Source organism: Dendrobates tinctorius, unplaced genomic scaffold, assembly GCF_039654945.1.
Source record: "Dendrobates tinctorius isolate UK_male_01 unplaced genomic scaffold, ASM3965494v1 ptg000156l, whole genome shotgun sequence".
Lineage (NCBI taxonomy): Eukaryota > Metazoa > Chordata > Amphibia > Anura > Dendrobatidae > Dendrobates > Dendrobates tinctorius.
The window spans coordinates 23,836,634-23,854,602 of NW_027361823.1; the positions used below are offsets into that span (position 1 = coordinate 23,836,634).

The 17,969-nt window shown below is 44.1% G+C and overlaps 1 protein-coding gene across 17 annotated transcripts in view; it reads right to left on the reverse strand.

The window, feature by feature from the left end:
- ANK3 (ankyrin 3) overlaps positions 1-17,969 on the reverse strand; it is an 891,037-nt gene that overhangs the window by 84,838 nt on the left and 788,230 nt on the right. For 15 of the 17 annotated variants that reach the window (XM_073548271.1, XM_073548272.1, XM_073548270.1 and 12 more), the window contains one exon: positions 13,730-13,954. In XM_073548271.1, the coding sequence (XP_073404372.1) occupies positions 13,730-13,954 (225 nt within the window). Of the gene's footprint in view, positions 1-10,506; positions 10,606-13,729; positions 13,955-17,969 lie in introns of all 17 variants that reach the window. The other 2 variants (XM_073548273.1, XM_073548274.1) reach the window with 1 other exon arrangement.

The following is a 17,969-nucleotide window of genomic DNA, read 5'->3' on the forward strand; positions in this document are numbered from 1 at the left end:
TACTAACCGGTACTTGTAGCCGCCTTCGTCCCGCCCTTGACTTCAGTTGTGGCCTGCTCACCGGTACCTGAGGCCGCCTCTGCCACACTCCATACCGCGGCTGCGGCCTGCCCATCAAGGTCCGTGGCCGCGCCAGCCCCACTCCAGATCACGGCTTCGGCCGGGTCGCCGGGCTCTGCCGCCTCTGCGGAGCCGTCTGCCGTCTCCACTAGCAGGCTCCAGCTTCTCCGCTCCACTTCTCGCTGGTCAACAACCCCGGTCCCCTGCCTGCGGTTGGAACTGCAGGAGCTTGGAGCCAGATGGAGAGAAGCCATCGCATCACCGGAGATGAGAGCACCTACGCCACCACCGGTGGTGGACTGCTGGGCTCCTGCACTGTCCCCCAGCGGGGACATAGGACCTAAGGCTCAGGTTACTGAACATCCGTGCTGGGCACCCCCAGGGGCCACTGGGCCCTGTGGAGAAGGTGCCAATCCCTGCGCAGGGGCGACTGAGGCCGGCTCTGCCCCTGAGACTTTTCTGCCAGTTAACGATACTCTGGCGGCGGAGTTCCCTTCGGCCCCTGCCAGGGCCTGGTCCCCAAGCAGAGAAATGGCGCGGAACGCGCGCCGTGGCACCACCTTCGGCCCCTTTTACCCCTTTTGACGCATCTCTCAGGAGGGAGATGACTCCTGAGCCCTGGGCAAAAAGAACGGTCGGGGCCCAGGAACAGTCAAGACATCCCGGGAGCTCCATGGCTGTGGAGTTCCTTGCTAATGGCGGAACATCGGCCATCAGGAGACGGCCGGGAGCACCGCTGAACACGGACTACCGGGACTGCTGTGCGCTGTTGCGCAGCATAAGGGACTGATCCGTTTCCCTTTGGGGTAAGAGACCCCACCTCTTGTTATAGCAGGGATGTATGGGTGTACTTCCCACAAAGGAAGGGGGCGCACCGTTGTTAACAAAAAGGAAAATGTTTTGATAATGTTTGGAGTGTTGTATAATACTGATAGATGTAGATATGATGTAGAGAATAATTTACATGGAAAATATATAGTAAGTTTATTAGTAGCATGTCAGGATGATAATTAAGGTAGAATGTTGTAGGAAGAATGGGTAATCGTTGTACCTATTACAAATAGTATGTCTAGTATATACAGTTGGTTTAAAATGTTATCTGTAAAAAATGTTGTCTGTGAAAAATGTTCAACAGGTCCAGGTTATGAGGTGTGACGAAGACGCCGACCATGACTTTTTTAAATTGATGGACAAACAGACGAGAGAGATTGAACCAGACAGTAGTCCTTCAGTCAGGTCCCCGACACCACGTACTCCCCAGAAGGTTAGGCGGACGCTGACATGACCTGGAAGGCACAAGGCCTCGGTCATAGCGTTCCGGACAGTGGAGGGTGACAGAAGGGGAGAGCAGTGGGAGGTACACGCCATAGAGTAGTCCGGGTGGACCTAGCCCAACTTGAAAGAAGTTGTCATGTGGCGTGTAGCGAGTAGCGGTAGGTTGCTCGGAGCATAGTGCTCCCGGTTTGGTTTGGCCCCCGCGTATGGTGGGTTTGGCCCAGCCACCGGTCCAACAACAGACAGTGGACAAGCTTTAGGATGACGAAGGTAGGGAATACGATTGTCGAGGAAGACAACAGACAAAGGAAGGAAGAGTGTAGGGAAGGTGACCTGACGGACGGACTTGTCTGTAGGAAGAAGGGATGCTGGGAGCACTGTAGATGGACATTTATAATAATAGAAGGGAAACAGCTGGGGGAAAATGGAATAGGAGTGCGGTACCTAAGTTTGACCACAAGATGGCAGGGGGGAGTGTGAGTACAGAACTTGACAGCAGCTTATGCCTTTAGAAACCGCTTAGTCATGGGGGACGGGGAGACAGGAACCCAGGAGGGGATTTCCCAAGGAGGGAGATAAATAGGACAGCAGAGGGTCCTATAGGGTTCCAGTCCCAGGAGGAGATGAGACAGTAAGGAGAACGGACAACGGTGGAGAGCTCGACCAGGGGACTGAGAAGAGACAGTCAGGGGGGTGGCCCTGACACAAAGAACCACAGAACAGACGAGGCCCCGGGGGTACCAAATGGACGACGACCTCGGATTGGTGAAGCACTGTTCGCGGTAAGCAGTGGACCATCCCCCAATTCGGGCCATTACCACATTAGCATGCCGTGTTTCTAGGCTCTAGTACAGCCAGCAAGTGCCAATTTCTGTGACTGCTGATTTCACAGCATGCCGTGTTTCTGGGCTCTAGTACTGCCAGCTAGTGCCCATTTCTGTGACTGCCACTTTCACAACATGCAGTGTTTCTGGGTTCTAGTACCGCCAGCAAGTGCCCATTTCTGTGACTTCTGATTTCACAGCATGCCGTGTTTCTGGGCTCTAGTACCGCCAGCTAGTGCCCATTTCTGTGACTGCCCCTTTCACAGCATGCCGTGTTTCTGGGCTCTAGTACCGCCAGCTAGTGCCCATTTCTGTGACTGCCACTTTCACAGCATGCCATGTTTCTGGGCTCTAGTATCGCCAGCAAGTGCCCATTTCCGTGACTGCTGATTTCACAGCATGCCGTGTTTCTGGGCTCTAGTACCGCCAGCTAGTGCCCAATTCCGTGACTGCCACTTTCACAGCATGCCGTGTTTCTGGGTTCTAGTACCGCCAGCAACTGCCCATTTCCGTGACTTCTGATTTCACAGCATGCCGTCTTTCTGGGCTCTAGTACCGCCAGCTAGTGCCCATTTCTGTGACTGCCCCTTTCACAGCATGCCGTGTTTCTGGGCTCTAGTACCGCCAGCTAGTGCCCATTTCTGTGACTGCCACTTTCACAGCATGCCATGTTTCTGGGCTCTAGTATCGCCAGCAAGTGCCCATTTCCGTGACTGCTGATTTCACAGCATGCCGTGTTTCTGGGCTCTAGTACCGCCAGCTAGTGCCCAATTCCGTGACTGCCACTTTCACAGCATGCCGTGTTTCTGGGCTCTAGTACCGCCAGCTAGTGCCCATTTCCGTGACTGCCACTTTCACAGCATGCTGTGTTTCTGGGCAACAGTACCGCCAGCTGTTCCTCGTTAGACCAAAGTGGAAAAAAAGGACGACAGATGCCAAACACCTATAGGCAGAAGCACAAGAGGCGGGATTCAGCCATGCCGGCTGTTTCCTGGCAGTGAAGTGCGGACACAGGTGCCTCCCCCGAGGGGTAAACCGAGTTCCAGCATCGCCAGCTGGTTCTCGGGAGTGCCCAAGGGCACGGGTACCTCCTGCTCCAAACTGTGTTTCGACAACGGTCACCGTTACACGGTTGTGTCCGCCGCACTGTTCCACGCCCCCACCGTACATCATTCCGGCTCAGTTTGCTGTTATCCGTGGTGTCGGCAGTGTAGGAGCCCCCTACGTGGACTCCGGGACCTGGCGCTTAAGGCTGGTCTCGACAGTGCCAGTAGGCCCTGCTCCTCCCCTGCTGCGACTGCGGAGTAAAGACGACTGTGTCCGGGTTGCGGGGGCAAATGTGGCTCTTGCACCTTCTGCCGAGAAGACATTACTCTGGTAGAAGACCCAAGACAGGAAGACAGATGCAGAAGACCCAAGACAGGAAGACAGATGCAGAAGACCCAAGACAAGAAAACAGATGGAGATGTCCCCGGACTCCTGTCTTTTTGCTCTTGAACTTGCGTCTTTGTGAGGGGTTTTTTGGACTTCTCTGCAGTGCTTTTGGCTTATGTCACTACTACATTGTGGTATCCGGGCTACAGTAATGTCAGCTGTTGCCCAGTACAGCCACTGGCACGTTTACCTTCTGCTGCTTATCTGGGTTCCAGTAACGCCAGCTGGTTGTCAGTAGAGTCAATGGCTTAGGTCCGTCCTTTGTGGTATCCGAGTTCCAGTAATGTCTGCTGGTCATTGGTAGTGCATTCTGGCACAGGTACCTCCTGCTTAGTTAACGGGCACCGGTAACGTCAGCTGGTGCCTGTTAGTTCCATTGGCTCTTATGCTGATTTCTGCTGCCTATACGGGTTACACACTCACCAGCTGGTTCTCTCAAGTTCCTGTGCCTACTGTTACTTCTGCGTATTTCCTCTGGGTTAGGGACATTCTGCGACCAGCCAATAGCAGAATAACCATAGACGGAGGTTTAGGAAGCAGTAGGAGCAGATGTACATGAGCCAAAAGCAGAATATCAATATGCAGAATTACTGAATAACAGTAATATAATCAGCAGAAGAAGACTAAGCATGGTTTAAAGGGAGTGTATCCGTTCCTCCATGTGGTGTTCCTGGAAACTCCCTGCAAAGCATGGTGAGCTGAACGCGGACACTTGTCAGTCAAAGGGCATATTGACACCACCACCGGCAGTTTTAATTTAATAATGTAAAATCACTAACCCTAACTATCCCTAACCCTTAACCCTTACCACTAACCCTAACCAACCCTAACCCCTAACCCAGACCCTACTAACCATAAGCATAACCCTAACCCTAACTAACCCCAACCTTTACCCTAACCCTAACCCTACTAACCCTAACCATAACCCAACTAACCCTAACCCTTACCCTACTAACCATAAACCCTAACCCTACCCCAACTAATCCTAACCCAATGAAAAAACACCGCTGTTAAGAAGATGGCGACCAGTTTTCCTGCTACAGCTCTCGCTCTGTGCAATTTTTTTACTCCTCTGCCTCTGCAAACTCCTTCCCCATTATCCTGAGATGTTTCACCTCCATTTTATCCATTAAATAGCACTGTAGTGGTCATTTTGTAATTCCGATTTTTTTCTCCCATTGACTTGCATTGATATCGGAAATCGGAAATTCCGATATCCGATATTTTCCAATATCAGAAATCGGAATTCCGATACAATATTGGGCAATATCGCTCATCCCTAGTCACGACCAGAGACTGTCAACAGACACTTGCCTCGTGTCCGCCGACTCCGCTGCTACTGCTGACACCACCGACATCGCTGACTCCTCTGACAGTGAGAACTGTGCCCTGATAAGTCCGCATATAGTCGCTGCGCAGTGATAAACTCTGCCCAGGATAGAGACTGTATCCTCTCCGTTCCCGCATCTTCCGGACCTAGGACCGTCACCAGGACCACGAGGAATCACCGCCGTTGCCAAGATCCAGGACGCCATCTTCTCCAGGACTACGCTGGACCCCATACGCGCCACAGCCTTGGCGCCAACGTTTACACCTAGGACTCCAACTGCTGAAGTCGCTGGTTGGATAAGTTAATTATTTCTGAACTTCTTGCCTTATTTACCTAAAGTTGTTTTCCCTAGTTATAATACCCCCGCTGAAGTAAGCCTTTTCCCCACTTCTCCCTGCGTGGAGTATCCACTGTATTATTAAACCCCCTTTAACCCTTGCTCTGCCTCCAGTTCGTTACTGCATTCCCTGTATCCTACACTAGATTCCGTACAGTGACGAGTATATCAGGACAAGTGCTGTACATACACACTACCACCTGAGACATATAAACTCAAGCGGTTGAATTATATTTTTACAAATTAATCATAGCAAAATATTTGTAGAGCTGCTCAACTCAACATGGTACACAAGATAGAATGTGTTTTTCTTGTATATAGATTATATCAATACATAATCTTAAAGGGTAAACATCTGAATTTTTGTGCATAATTTTACATTTCTGTTTGATTAGCATTGTTAGAAGTCATAATTTGCAAATGTTCACTTAAAGAGGTTGTCCAGTAATTATTTTTTACAATCTTCCTAAAAACTAACAAGTGTCACGATTCCACCATGCTGTGAGTGACAACTCAGCCTATAGGACAAGGGCATGCTGAGCTGTCAGCATTCTTAGTGACAGCCCAATTGCCCAATCTGGCCGGGCCTGCATGGTCTTCCAGGTATCATCCGTTCTGGGCGATTACCTGGCTTTTTGGTTGGCTGGCTACTATCAGACCTTGCTAGTTGTAGCTTTTATGTCAGTGATGTGTTTGCTCTGTACTCTGTAGTTTGATATTCTGATCTTTGTTGCTGAACCTTGGAATTACCTTATTGACTACCCGTTTATATTACCCCTTTTGCATTGGAGCACTCTGAACTTGGCTTGCTGACCTCGGACTTTGCGTTTGACTATCCATTTGTATTATCTCTTTGTCTATGACTTAATCTCCTGGCATTTGACATCGGACTCTGACTTCACTGCCTCATGGTTGCCCATGAGAAGTGACTAAGCATCACACAGGCAGCTAGTTGCTAACTATATACCTGTTGTATCCGGTGCTTGCTCAGAGCTGTCACAGACAGCTCCTGCCGGCAATTCAGATGCAACGCGTCAAACAAGGAATCTTTCTTCCTCCGGATTGCTCTATCAAAGGGGTGGCGTGACTGCCGGTGTCATGCTGATTGACAGCCAGCTTCCAGCAGTTAAGCAGCGGGTAGACAGCTGTTAATCAGCATGACAGCGGCAGAGCAGCTGCTCTATCGACGTGATGTCACCAGAAGCCGTTGAATCACCGGCACGAATGGTCTGAGACTGCTCTGTGCAGGCAGAGATTGGCGCTGAGTGCAACAGGCAGGTACTTAGCAACTATCATTTCTCTCTGAATGGCAATAACTTTTTGAAAATATTAGGAAAAGGCAAAAGATTTTTACATTCTGAAAAGAAACCAGAATATAGAGCCAGGAGTGGTCTTAATGCTACTAGGACAAACCCTTCTTAAACTAAATGTGTCGGCACTCGCAGTTTGGAGGCTGTGATGCGGTGGAATGACACTTGATGCCCGGCACCCAATCAATGCTGGTGTCACTGTCTCCGGCTTTGGACAAACTGAACATGAAGAGGAAGTCCGGGCTACAGCTGATCCCTGGCTTCCTCTTCATGTTCAGTTTGTCCGAAGGGACCGAGAGTGCTGACACTACGGGAATGGAGCCGTCACGGGAAATAGGTATAGGCTTTATTATTTTATCGGAGCTGAATATTCAGTTTAAGAAGCGGTTGTCCTAGTAGTGAACAACCCCTTTAAGATTCTAGTGAGTTGCCTGCTATGCTTCCATAGCTTGCAATAGTACGTAACATGACCACTCGGAACGTTATCAGGAAAAGCTAAACAGATGTTGGAATGTGTCCAATGTCATTCAATTAGTAATGATTAACTTAGTGATTCCGATGTGGTTCGTAAAATATAATACTAGTTGCTCTCAGTTGTGCCTTTTCACTCTATAGTGACTCTAACTAGTATTACAACTATATACAGTATATTGTACTTGCATATACTGCAATGCATTGTTCCATAATAGTATTATTTTTCTTTCCTCCTACATTATCAATAAAACCAATATTATGACTTGTGGTAATCCAAAACCTTTTAGGTTTTCTTTTTTATATACGGTATATTTATGCCTTTAGGATTATACATTTGTGCTCTGAGATCTTCCAATAATCTAGAAGTTCAGTATTCGGTTGAGTGGCTTCTGGCTTCAGCAATCAGTTCAGTAGACAACGTATCATGGGAAACATCTACACTACCTATTTTCAATCTCTTATTTTGTCAAAATGTTGACATTCATGCTAATTTCTCAAAAGTCAGTAAATGCTTTCTCCCACTACAATGTTTTACCTGACTGAATGTGGTAGTTTGGGGATGTCTACTGTGCGCAATCATTGCGAACAGGGTCGCATGCTACAGCAGTAGTGTGAATTATGCAGTGAAAATCTGCACTAATAGTTTATTGAACCAAAGTAAATGTGATTTTTCTAAAGCCTGTATACATTTATTGGACAAAAAAATGACACCTTTTTATGAGATAGGATAACTACAACCATCACAAAGCGATTTCAGGCTTTGGATCAAACTCCAATTGCATAGCAAATAAGAAAAATACTTTCTTACAACCTTACAATTTAAGATGGATTCAATTTGTTTCCAATAAAGGGGATTCTTTGTTGCCACTCACTTCTGCATCAAGAGGTGACTGTTCATACCAAGGGGAATGTGGGCACAATCAACACGTATCGTTCAGGTATCCTATTCACATGAACAATATCTGCTGATCATGTACACAACTCCTCGGTGTCTGCAGAGTTTATATAATAGGTGCTACTAACCTCCTGATGCAGATACCTGGTTATGACAGGCGTATGATATCTGCTGATCATTCAGACATCTTCGCTGGTATATGATAATATCAATACAGAAGTGAATGGCGCCAAACTAATCTTAAAGGGGTTCTCCAAGAATGTAATAAAATGGCCCTTCTCAAGTAATTCAAAGGTTCGCCCATCCCAGTCACATGTCAGGACAAGCTGCAATCTGAAGAAACACTGCACCTGAGACCTGTGTCTCAACTGACAGATGAGTTATATATTGTAAGCACACATACCAGTGAGCTGTCAGAGAAGGACTGTGATAGGAGAAGAATTAAATCTTCTTTTTACTGACTGAGTAGAAAGTATTTTCTTCACCAGGCTCAGTCCTCTGTGCACAACTAGTTAAGGAGAAGATTTATTTCTTCTCCTATCACAGTCCTTGTTTGCCAGCTCACTGGTATGTGTGCTTATGATACAGCTCTTTTGCTAGATGAGAAATAGATCTCGGGAGCTGTATTTCTTTAGACTACAGACTGTCTTGACATGTGACTAGGTTGGGTTGTTATTTGAATTACGTGACTAGAGCCATTTTATTACATTATCAAAGAACCCCTTTAAGGAGCAATGGCACAAGCACACTTAGCTTCAGTTGATTGAAGGAGCCTTAGGGCTCATTCAGATGTCAGTTTCTATCTGTTTTTTCTATAGATAGCACTCGTACCTATGATAGTCTATGGGGCTGTTGAGTGTCTGAGTAGGTTTGCCAACCAAGTGGTCAGCACAAAATCACGAGACATGTCTTTGATTAGACTCACCATTGCAAATCTATGGGTCTGTGAAAAAAATGATAGCACTAGGATGTCATATGTGTGCAGTCTGTTTTTCACCGACTATTCAGTATGAGAAAGTTTAGAAAACTTCAATATTTAGTTTTCTATCCTTGAAAAAGTGATGAAATTCTGACCAAAATATGATGGTAAACACTGACACTGAACAAACTGAAGAAACTCGGATTAAAAAAAAAAATTGATGAAATGCCTGAATGAGCTTGTACAGGAGTGCAGTGGCAATGTGGCTGCATACTAAGGCGCAAACTGCATTGTGTGCACTGCTGCACAGACTCCATGTGATTGTGCTTCCTTATGCCTAGTGTGTAGAGGGCGTAGGTAGTAGCCATACCCCATCCATCAGGCACTGCATTAGCGATAAAACAATATATCAGTTTTTCTAGGAATGTTCCTTTAAAGGGTTTATCCAGGACTATTTTTTATTTTTTTTTTACTATGAGCCCTCACAGAACGCTCCTGCTGAAAATTCAGTGGCTTCCGCTAATGTCACGCCAACAGATCAGCAGCTTCTCTTCCGCTCTACTGTGTTAAAAGGGTGCGACTGCCAATGTCATGCTGATTGACAGCTGCCTTCTCGCTTCCTAATTGTGGGGAGCCGGCTATCAATCAGCATGACGTCAGCAGTCATGCCGTATCCACACAGCTGCCTGGGAGAAGAAAAGCTTCTCTGTTGACATGGAGTTGGTGAATTGCCGGCAAGAGCAGTCGATGATCACTGTGGCACCGGGTACAACAGGCAGGTAGTTGTAACTGTGGTTACAAGGAGTGAATTCATTCATCGTAAAAGGTTGTTCTTACCATATTTTTGCAAAACTCTATTAGTCAACTCGGTGGCAATTTCGACTGGCAGAATGGATCTTTTGCAGGCTTGCTAGAACAGGATAATTATTCCAACACGCACACAGAATGAGCCTGTGTTTCTGCAAATATCAGGCCACGTTCAGACAAGAGAAGAACATTCCTTGCTGTTCACATGACTGCAATTCTTTGAAGAACGGCTACTGATAAGCAGCTCGCTCCCACCGCCAGCTGGGAATGAAGACCTCATTCAATGCTTTTATTCAGCTGGCAACCTCCTCTCTGTGCATCTCAACCCACCGGGGTGTCTAGGTCCCACATTCATTATGACTGTGGCAGACATAATTATATAGCACCAGAGCAATCGAAACCATGCGTACAAATGACTTACCGTACTAAACAAGCACATGTAGAAATGTCATAGTATATGTAATTGCATACAATTTTCCATTAACTGCGAATACCTTCTCTTGAACAAAATTATATGAAAATACTGTCTCTCCAAACTACGTGTTAGATGTGGCACTAACATTAAAAGAAAAACAGACGAAAATATAGCAATCATGAAGAAAAGAAAAAAAAGCAACTTAAAAGAAACCATTGTTTGCCGTGAGTTTCACATGCCTAAAAGCACAATAAAGTCAGCGATAGACAAGCCCCTCTCCCTTCACCAACATGACTTCACTTAAAAATTGTAACAGGAATGAGAAAAAAAAATATGTGGATGGAAAATAATAATAGAAAATGTACAAAAAAAAACCTTTCGACCATTTATAGCCTTAATTTTTGGTTTAATAGTGCAGCATCCTACCCAATAAATTTTGTCCCTTGAGGCCCAAGCTGCAGGATTCGGCTAATCATGCTCTCTCCCTCGTTTAGAGGGGGGGAATTGGTAGGAAGATGCAGTTTACTGAATAACATCCATGCAGCAAGAAGAGAAATAAGAAGGGGAAATTAGGATTGGGGCAGCCACTCCAGACAATAATTGCCGGTTTTATGCCACTAGTAATGAGCGAACATGCTCGGATAAGGCGTTACCTGAGCATGCTCGGGTGCTAACCGAGTGTCTTCGGCATGCTCGAAAAATATGCTCGGAGTCCTCGCGGCTGCTTGTCTCGCGGATGTTCGTCAGCCGCAGCACATGCATGGATTGCCTTACAAGCAGGAAATCCCTGCATGTGTTGCGGCTGTTGAACAGCCGCGAGACAAGCAGCAGCAGGGACTCAAACATAATATTCAAGCACGCTGAAGTCACTCAGTTAGCACACGAGCATGCTCAGGTAACGCCTTATCCAAGCACATTCTTTCATCATTATATGCCATAAGTCTGGGGCCGCTTTGGAAAATAAAGTAAAGTTCTGCATGCAATCTAAGGAGCGGGCATTCATGGACCTAGTGGTCAATAGCATAACGTATATGCTTTGACAGCCTGTGTACAATCACTGGACGTTCTAAATATTTGCATTACAGACACAAAGCAACCACATCAAAATGTGAGATAAGTTCTGTAATGCAGCGTTTCAGAACAGTAGGAGCAATCTGGGTATTAAGGTCTGGTCCATACCATGAGGTTTGCTGCCTGTCAGCAAGCTGGATGATACAGCAATGTCACAGGTATGACTGCTTGCAAAATAGAATATGACACTTATACTAACATTATCTTTTCGGTTGGCCTCACTGCCAACTAATGGGCAGCACGGTGGCTCATTGGATAGCATTGCAGCGCTGGAGTCCTGGGTTCAAATCCCACCAAGGACAACATCTGCAAGGAGTTTTTATGTTCTCCCGGTGTTTGCGTGGGTTTTCTCCTGGTACTCCAGTTTCCTCCCACACTCCAAAGACATACTGATAGGGAATTTAGATTGTGAGCCCCATCAGGGACAGTGATGATAATGTGTGCAAAGCGCTGCGTTAGCGCTATATAAAAATAAAGATTATTATTAAATATCTGAATTATTTAATAATGAATTATTCATTATTAATCTGATATGGCGAGGAGATCCCATAATGTCTTTAGGTTTTATGAGAAGATGCAGTCGTTATTTTAAATATGTAAAAACTAAAAAAAAGACACAGGCTGTATGAAATAGTGGACTTGAGTCAGTGTCACACATTGCAAGATTGTTTGTGGGTTTTTTTTGTAACCATAAATGCATAATTTGTCACTTTAAATGGGCACTTTCATCAGTGACATAATTATCTTGGCCTATTGTGCAAAAATAAATGATAAAATATTGCAGTCTTCACATTGGCCAATAGACGCCAGAACTACAGGATAACAGGATATTTAGAGAAAAAGTCTCGTTTTACAGCCTACAGTAAATGTGAATGTCCTAGTCTTTGGTAGTCAAAGAGTTGAAGTGGTTATCTGGCCAAAGGATACTGATGATGGGATAGATCATCAATATTAGATCTGTGGGGGGATCGACACCTGGCTAACCAAGTCATCCGCTCTCACGAGCTTTGGCGTCTGCCGGATGTAAACAGGTGAAACAGAGTTGCAAACCGCAGCTCCATTCAGTGTAGTGGCTGCTGCTGAGTGCTGCAGAACATCTCCTATTCTCTTTAATAAGAGTTAGGCCGGGATCACACACAGCGAGATACGGCCGAGTCTCGCAGGTTAAAACCAAGCTCTGGCGCCGGCACTCTGGAACGGAGCGTGCAGCCGCACAGTAATACATGGAGCTGCACGCTCCACTCCAGAGTGCCGGTGAAGGGGCTTGGTTTTAACCTGCGAGACTCGGCCGTATCTCGCTGTAGTGTGACTCCGGCCTTATTGTGAAGGACACGGCAGCAGTCACTACACATTAAATTTAACTCCGTTCCATCTGTTTACATCTGGCTGTCAGCACAGCGAAAATCATTTAATCATTTAATCAGTAGGGGACCTATGGATAGATCAATATTCTCTGACCGAAAAACTAGTGGAGAGGGAACACAGGACACAGAGCAGAGTAAAATCCCCCACAATAGACCAACGATGGCTGAAATTGCTGATATCGATGGGTTCAGCCACCAGTTTAAGGTATACGGGGCCCTGGAGAGATGATTGTTGGGGGGAGTTAAGGACCTGACATGTCTGATTTCGGACTGACAATCCTTATTTTCTCCTTAGAATAATCTATCGCTAGAGATGTCCACACTGCTTGTCTGGAGCTTAGAGTTTAAAGTTGTCACAATCACACTTATGTCTGTTGTGCTCAGGGCAACTTATAATCGCTGGACAGTGAGATCAGGTTGTCTCTCATTGTATGTATCACACAGGAGTAACCTGCCTGTTCTGAGCTACTCCGGTGTGAGACATACTGTATAATAACAGCATGGTCTGATCTCACTGCAGAGTAATTACAAGTTGAGCTGAGCACAACAGACATAAATGTATTACTGACACCTTTGAACTTTCAGCTCCAGGTGTTTGTGTGGGGGGTATGGGGGAGGGTTGACATAAAGCAGAAGTGTCTATGTTATGAGAGGAGGAAATCTGATAGAAGTGTTTGTAATGTAACACAGTTAAACTCAGCTGTGCAGCCTCTCTCCCTACACTGACTGACGGGACTTTATCTGAATAGTGTTAGTCACCTCTGCTTTACTCTCTGTATTTTCTAATCATGCAGGAAGTTACACCAGGAGATCAGGGCTGTCAATCTCACACAATGCGTTTGCGTACTGTTTAAAGGAGTAATGCTTCCAGTGGAGAACATAGTGCAAAATGAAGAAATGGCGTAAACAACATAGAAATATTCAAAAGATAATATTTTCCGGAGAGTGCAGTGCTGTCACAACTGTCTCCTAAACTGATCTGTTGCGTAGTGAAAGGTGTAACGGCTTTCTTTCTCAAAAAGGTCATAGATGTAAACAAAATAATCTACATAATAAATACAGTTAATGGGTAAAGATATGATTTTGGATATCGATCATACTGTATGAACGTCACTATGGAATCATCATGTACAAATTGCTTTATCGGATATCATGGTATAAAAACTTATCTCAAACTGCAAATTATAAGACTAATGCATAATAAAGTAACTCACCCCAAAAACTGAGCCCCTGCCGGGCCCATTTCAACTAAGCGACTTGCCAATCCTTCTCCTTCTACCATTGGTGGTGGTGTTGCTAATTTGTGCCGCTTGACCAGGCGGCAGGTAATACGAGTCGGAGCTGTGCATTTCCTTGGTGGGATAATGATTCTCATGCCATTGTGTCGGCTTCCTCTCATTGAGCCACCACGGGCGTCCACCATGAAGCTTACCAAAAAACTGTTAAAAACGGAACAACAGGTGTCAATAAAAAAGTGACAAGGAAAAATAAAAGACAATACATATTCAGCTATTCATGCAGTTTCTCTGATTAGCTGTAATAATTAATATTCCAGGCGTCCCAGGAAGATCAATTTTGCAAGTATAATAACTTTGGATAGCTTTATCATGCAAATGCTATATTTGAAGTGCAAAATTCAGTTTTGATTAATTTCTATATATATCTTTATAAAGGTCAAGGCTCCATTTCATAGCTCCAAATTGGCCACATAGATATACAGGTATATGGTAAAACTCTAGTTTGCAGCAGGGAGGAGTTCAGGAGCTGGGTGGTCCACCTTTGCCGACAATTTTTATTTTACATAAGTGAATGTATTTTGAGGCTAAAAATAATTTTTGCATCGGGGTTAGCTGAAAATGTTACACCTTCTGGTTTTTCCAAGCTCTTTGTTTCCCTATACATTCAATTTTGATGTAGTCTATGGTCATATAGCAACTGAGGAGTTCAGAAATCGGCAGATCAAAGAGTTACAAACAGACCATCCTAGCAAGCTGACTGACCGATCCTCAGTTTTCTCATTCTGCAGCCAGCAATGGACAGTGCAGCACAGAGGCTGAAGAAGGCTAATGATGCAATATTTGTGATGAAAAATTATTTTTACCCCTAGCTACATGCATTTAAGTAAAAAAAAACATAGTAAGTGTTATAAATGCCATAGTTGGTTAATTTTCCGGTCAACAACGCCATGAAGGAACGGGAATGAAAAAAAACAATTCTGCAATTTTATAATTTGTGGGGGTTTTTAGTTTTTTTTTTCTCTTTTACAATGTTCACCAAGCTGAATAAATGAAATGTTTCATCAGGTCAGCAAGATAATGTCTATAGATCTTTTTATTTACATTTTCATACTTCTGACCAATAAAATCTATTGAAAAGAAAATCATTTGTATTTACGCTGCCATATTCTGAGAGCCATAACGTCTTATTTTTCCATCGAAGGAGATCTGTGGGGGCACGTATTTTGCTGGATGAGATGACATGTTTATTGGTACCATTTTGAGGTACATGCTTTTTTTTTGTAATGGTTTTTATTACAATGTTAGGGAGAAATATGAACAATAACAGCAATTTTGCCTCTTATTTTCATATGGCGTTAACTTATATATATTCTATCTTTCTTTTATTTTTTTTACTTTTTAAATTTTTTTACTTTTTATGTTTAGCATCTCTTGGGTACTTGAACTTGTTTGATCTTGATTGCTTATGTAATGCACTGCAATACATCAGGCCAACAGGAATTCTATTAAACCCTCCCTTGCTGGGTCTAAAAGGAGGGCAAAATTGACTGGTTTGGGCTCCATGGAAAGCCCCAGTCTGCCATGACATCATATTAGCACCCCCACCATCAGTTAACAGAGTGGGGTGGGATTGGGCTGACATACGGAACCACCTACATGCTGCAGTTGCTTTTGACCGGGGGTTAAAGTGACGGAATCAGTTCTCACGTAGTTTCAGCAGGATCCTAGCTATGCATCAGCCGATCGTGTGAGAACAGACTCAATACTTGCTAAGCATGATGAATAAATCCGTTATGTAGTCAGTAGTTTATGCATACAATTCACACACTGAACTCAATAATAAAACAGTATGCAGTTAGCTCCCTCTAGTGGTGACTGAAACCTTTGAGAACTTTGCACATTTCATTTAACAGTTGTAAGAAAGGAAGCAGGTATGTTGGAGCTGTGACCGCTATAAAGATGTTTTATGGAATTAATCAGTACACAAAAACAATATTCTGTTATAAAGTGAACATTCACGTATTAAAATCAAATCTCTGAACTAGGTCCATCCAGACGCAATCTTCAAATTTACATGCATGAGATCAAAATCACTCTAGTTAAGTTTCAAATTTGTGATAGTTGGAAAATCTGGATGAACAAGGACTGTAATTCTATATCAGATGCTCTTGGATGTAGCACCCAATATAGGCACAAATTTAACGTGCCACGTGTCATAAATATATAATATTTTATAGCTGATCTGAATGCCACTGATCCCTGCATCTAGTGTGGTATTTCTTTGTTACTGCACCCTCTGGGCTTTGATTCTGTCCCCATGGCTAACAAGACTAGATTTACAGTACTGTGCAAAAGTTTCAGTCAGGTGTGGAAAAATTCTGCAAAATAGTTATGCTTTCAAGAATAGAAGTGTTAACAGTTTATTTTTAAGAATCAAGAAAATGTAAAGTGAATGAACAAAAGTGAAATCTAAATCAAATCTATATTTGGTATGACCGCACCTTGTACAAGGTTAGGGCTTTATAGTTAGGTATACGAGTAACCAAATATAACAAAAAAGTGATAAAGTACTTGATTTTCATATGTAGATAGAAATACATTCATTAACTGAAACAGAAACAGCTGTGTAGGAGGTTTAAAAATGGGTGAGGAACAGGCAAAATCTACTAAAAAGGTGAGGTTGTGGAAGACCAAGCATAAAAAATGTGCAAATTACTGGCAAGTGAATGTTTTTTTGGGGGGTTAACACCTTTACGATGCTGAACTCCCCCTGTTTGCTGGGGGCTCTGGCACTGAGCCCGAACTTTTCCGGGCACATGACAGCTGATCTGTACAGTTGACATGTGCCCACAACAGCTTCAGGTGGAATCGCGATCCACCCGCGGCTGTTAACCTGTTAAATGACGCTGTCAATCTCTGACAGCAGCATTTAACTCGCTCTTCCGGCATGCTCGCCGGAAATCCCGCTCATCAGTGACCCCGTCACGTGATTGCAGGTCACTGATGGGTTGGCATGACAACCAGAGGTCTCCAGGAGACCTCTACGGTTGTCATAGACAGATTGCTATGAGCGCCGCCCGGTGGTCATCGCTCATAGCAAGTAAGCATTTCTGCCACATACAGGTGATCTAATCATCGCCTGTATGTATCAGAGCCGATAAAAGTAGTGCAGCTTCTAGTCTCCCATGGAGACTATTGAAGCATGCAAAAAGCTTTAAAAAAGTTTTTACAAATATAAAAAAATATAAAAAGTTCAAATCACCCCCCTTTCGCCCCATTATAAATAAAACAATTAAAAAAAAAAAATCAAACATACTGTACACATATTCGGTATCGCCACGTTCAGAATCGCCCGATCTATCAATATATAAAAAGAATTACCCGATCGTTAAACGGCGTAACAAAAAAAGAAGTCAAAACGCCAGAATTAAGTTTTTTGGGTCGCTGCAACATTGCATTAAAATGCAATAACAAGCGATCAAAAGATTGTATCAACACCAAAATGGTATCGTTAAAAATGTCAGTGTGGCATGCAAAAAATAAGCCCTCACCCAACCCGAGATCACAAAAAATGGAGACGATACGGGTATCGGAAAATGGCACAATTTTTTTATTTTTTAACAAACTTTGTAATTTTTTTCACCACTTAAATAACAAAGAACCTAGGCATGTTTGGTGTCTATAAACTCATAATGACCTGGAGAATCATAATGGCAGGTCAGTTTTAGCATTTAGTGAACATGCTAAAAAAAAACCAAAACAAAACAACTGTGGGATTGCACTTTTTTTTGCAATTTCACCGCACTGGGAATTTTTTTTCCCCTTCTCCAGTACACGATATGGTAAAACCAATGGTGTCGTTCAAAAGTACAAGCCCTCACATGGCCATTTTGACCAAAAAATAAAAAAGTTGTGGCTCTGGGAAGAAGGGGAGCAAAAAGTGAAAATGCAAAATACCTCTGGTCAATAAGGGGTTATAGAGACTCTTTTTTTCCAGTAGCCATGGCTGCTGTATCAGAGCGGTCGATGAAGCCTTGGGATTATAGAATACAGTAAATGTAAGATGTTTTCCTATTGAGTAAAACTTGGCGAGTCTTCCATCCTGAACATACATTGACTTTGTCCATCACTGATAAGTACAGCCGTTTTTGTCCTTTTCATACAATCAAACCAGACAGAGATCTTCTGGCACCAGTTGGCTACCGTGAACACAGAC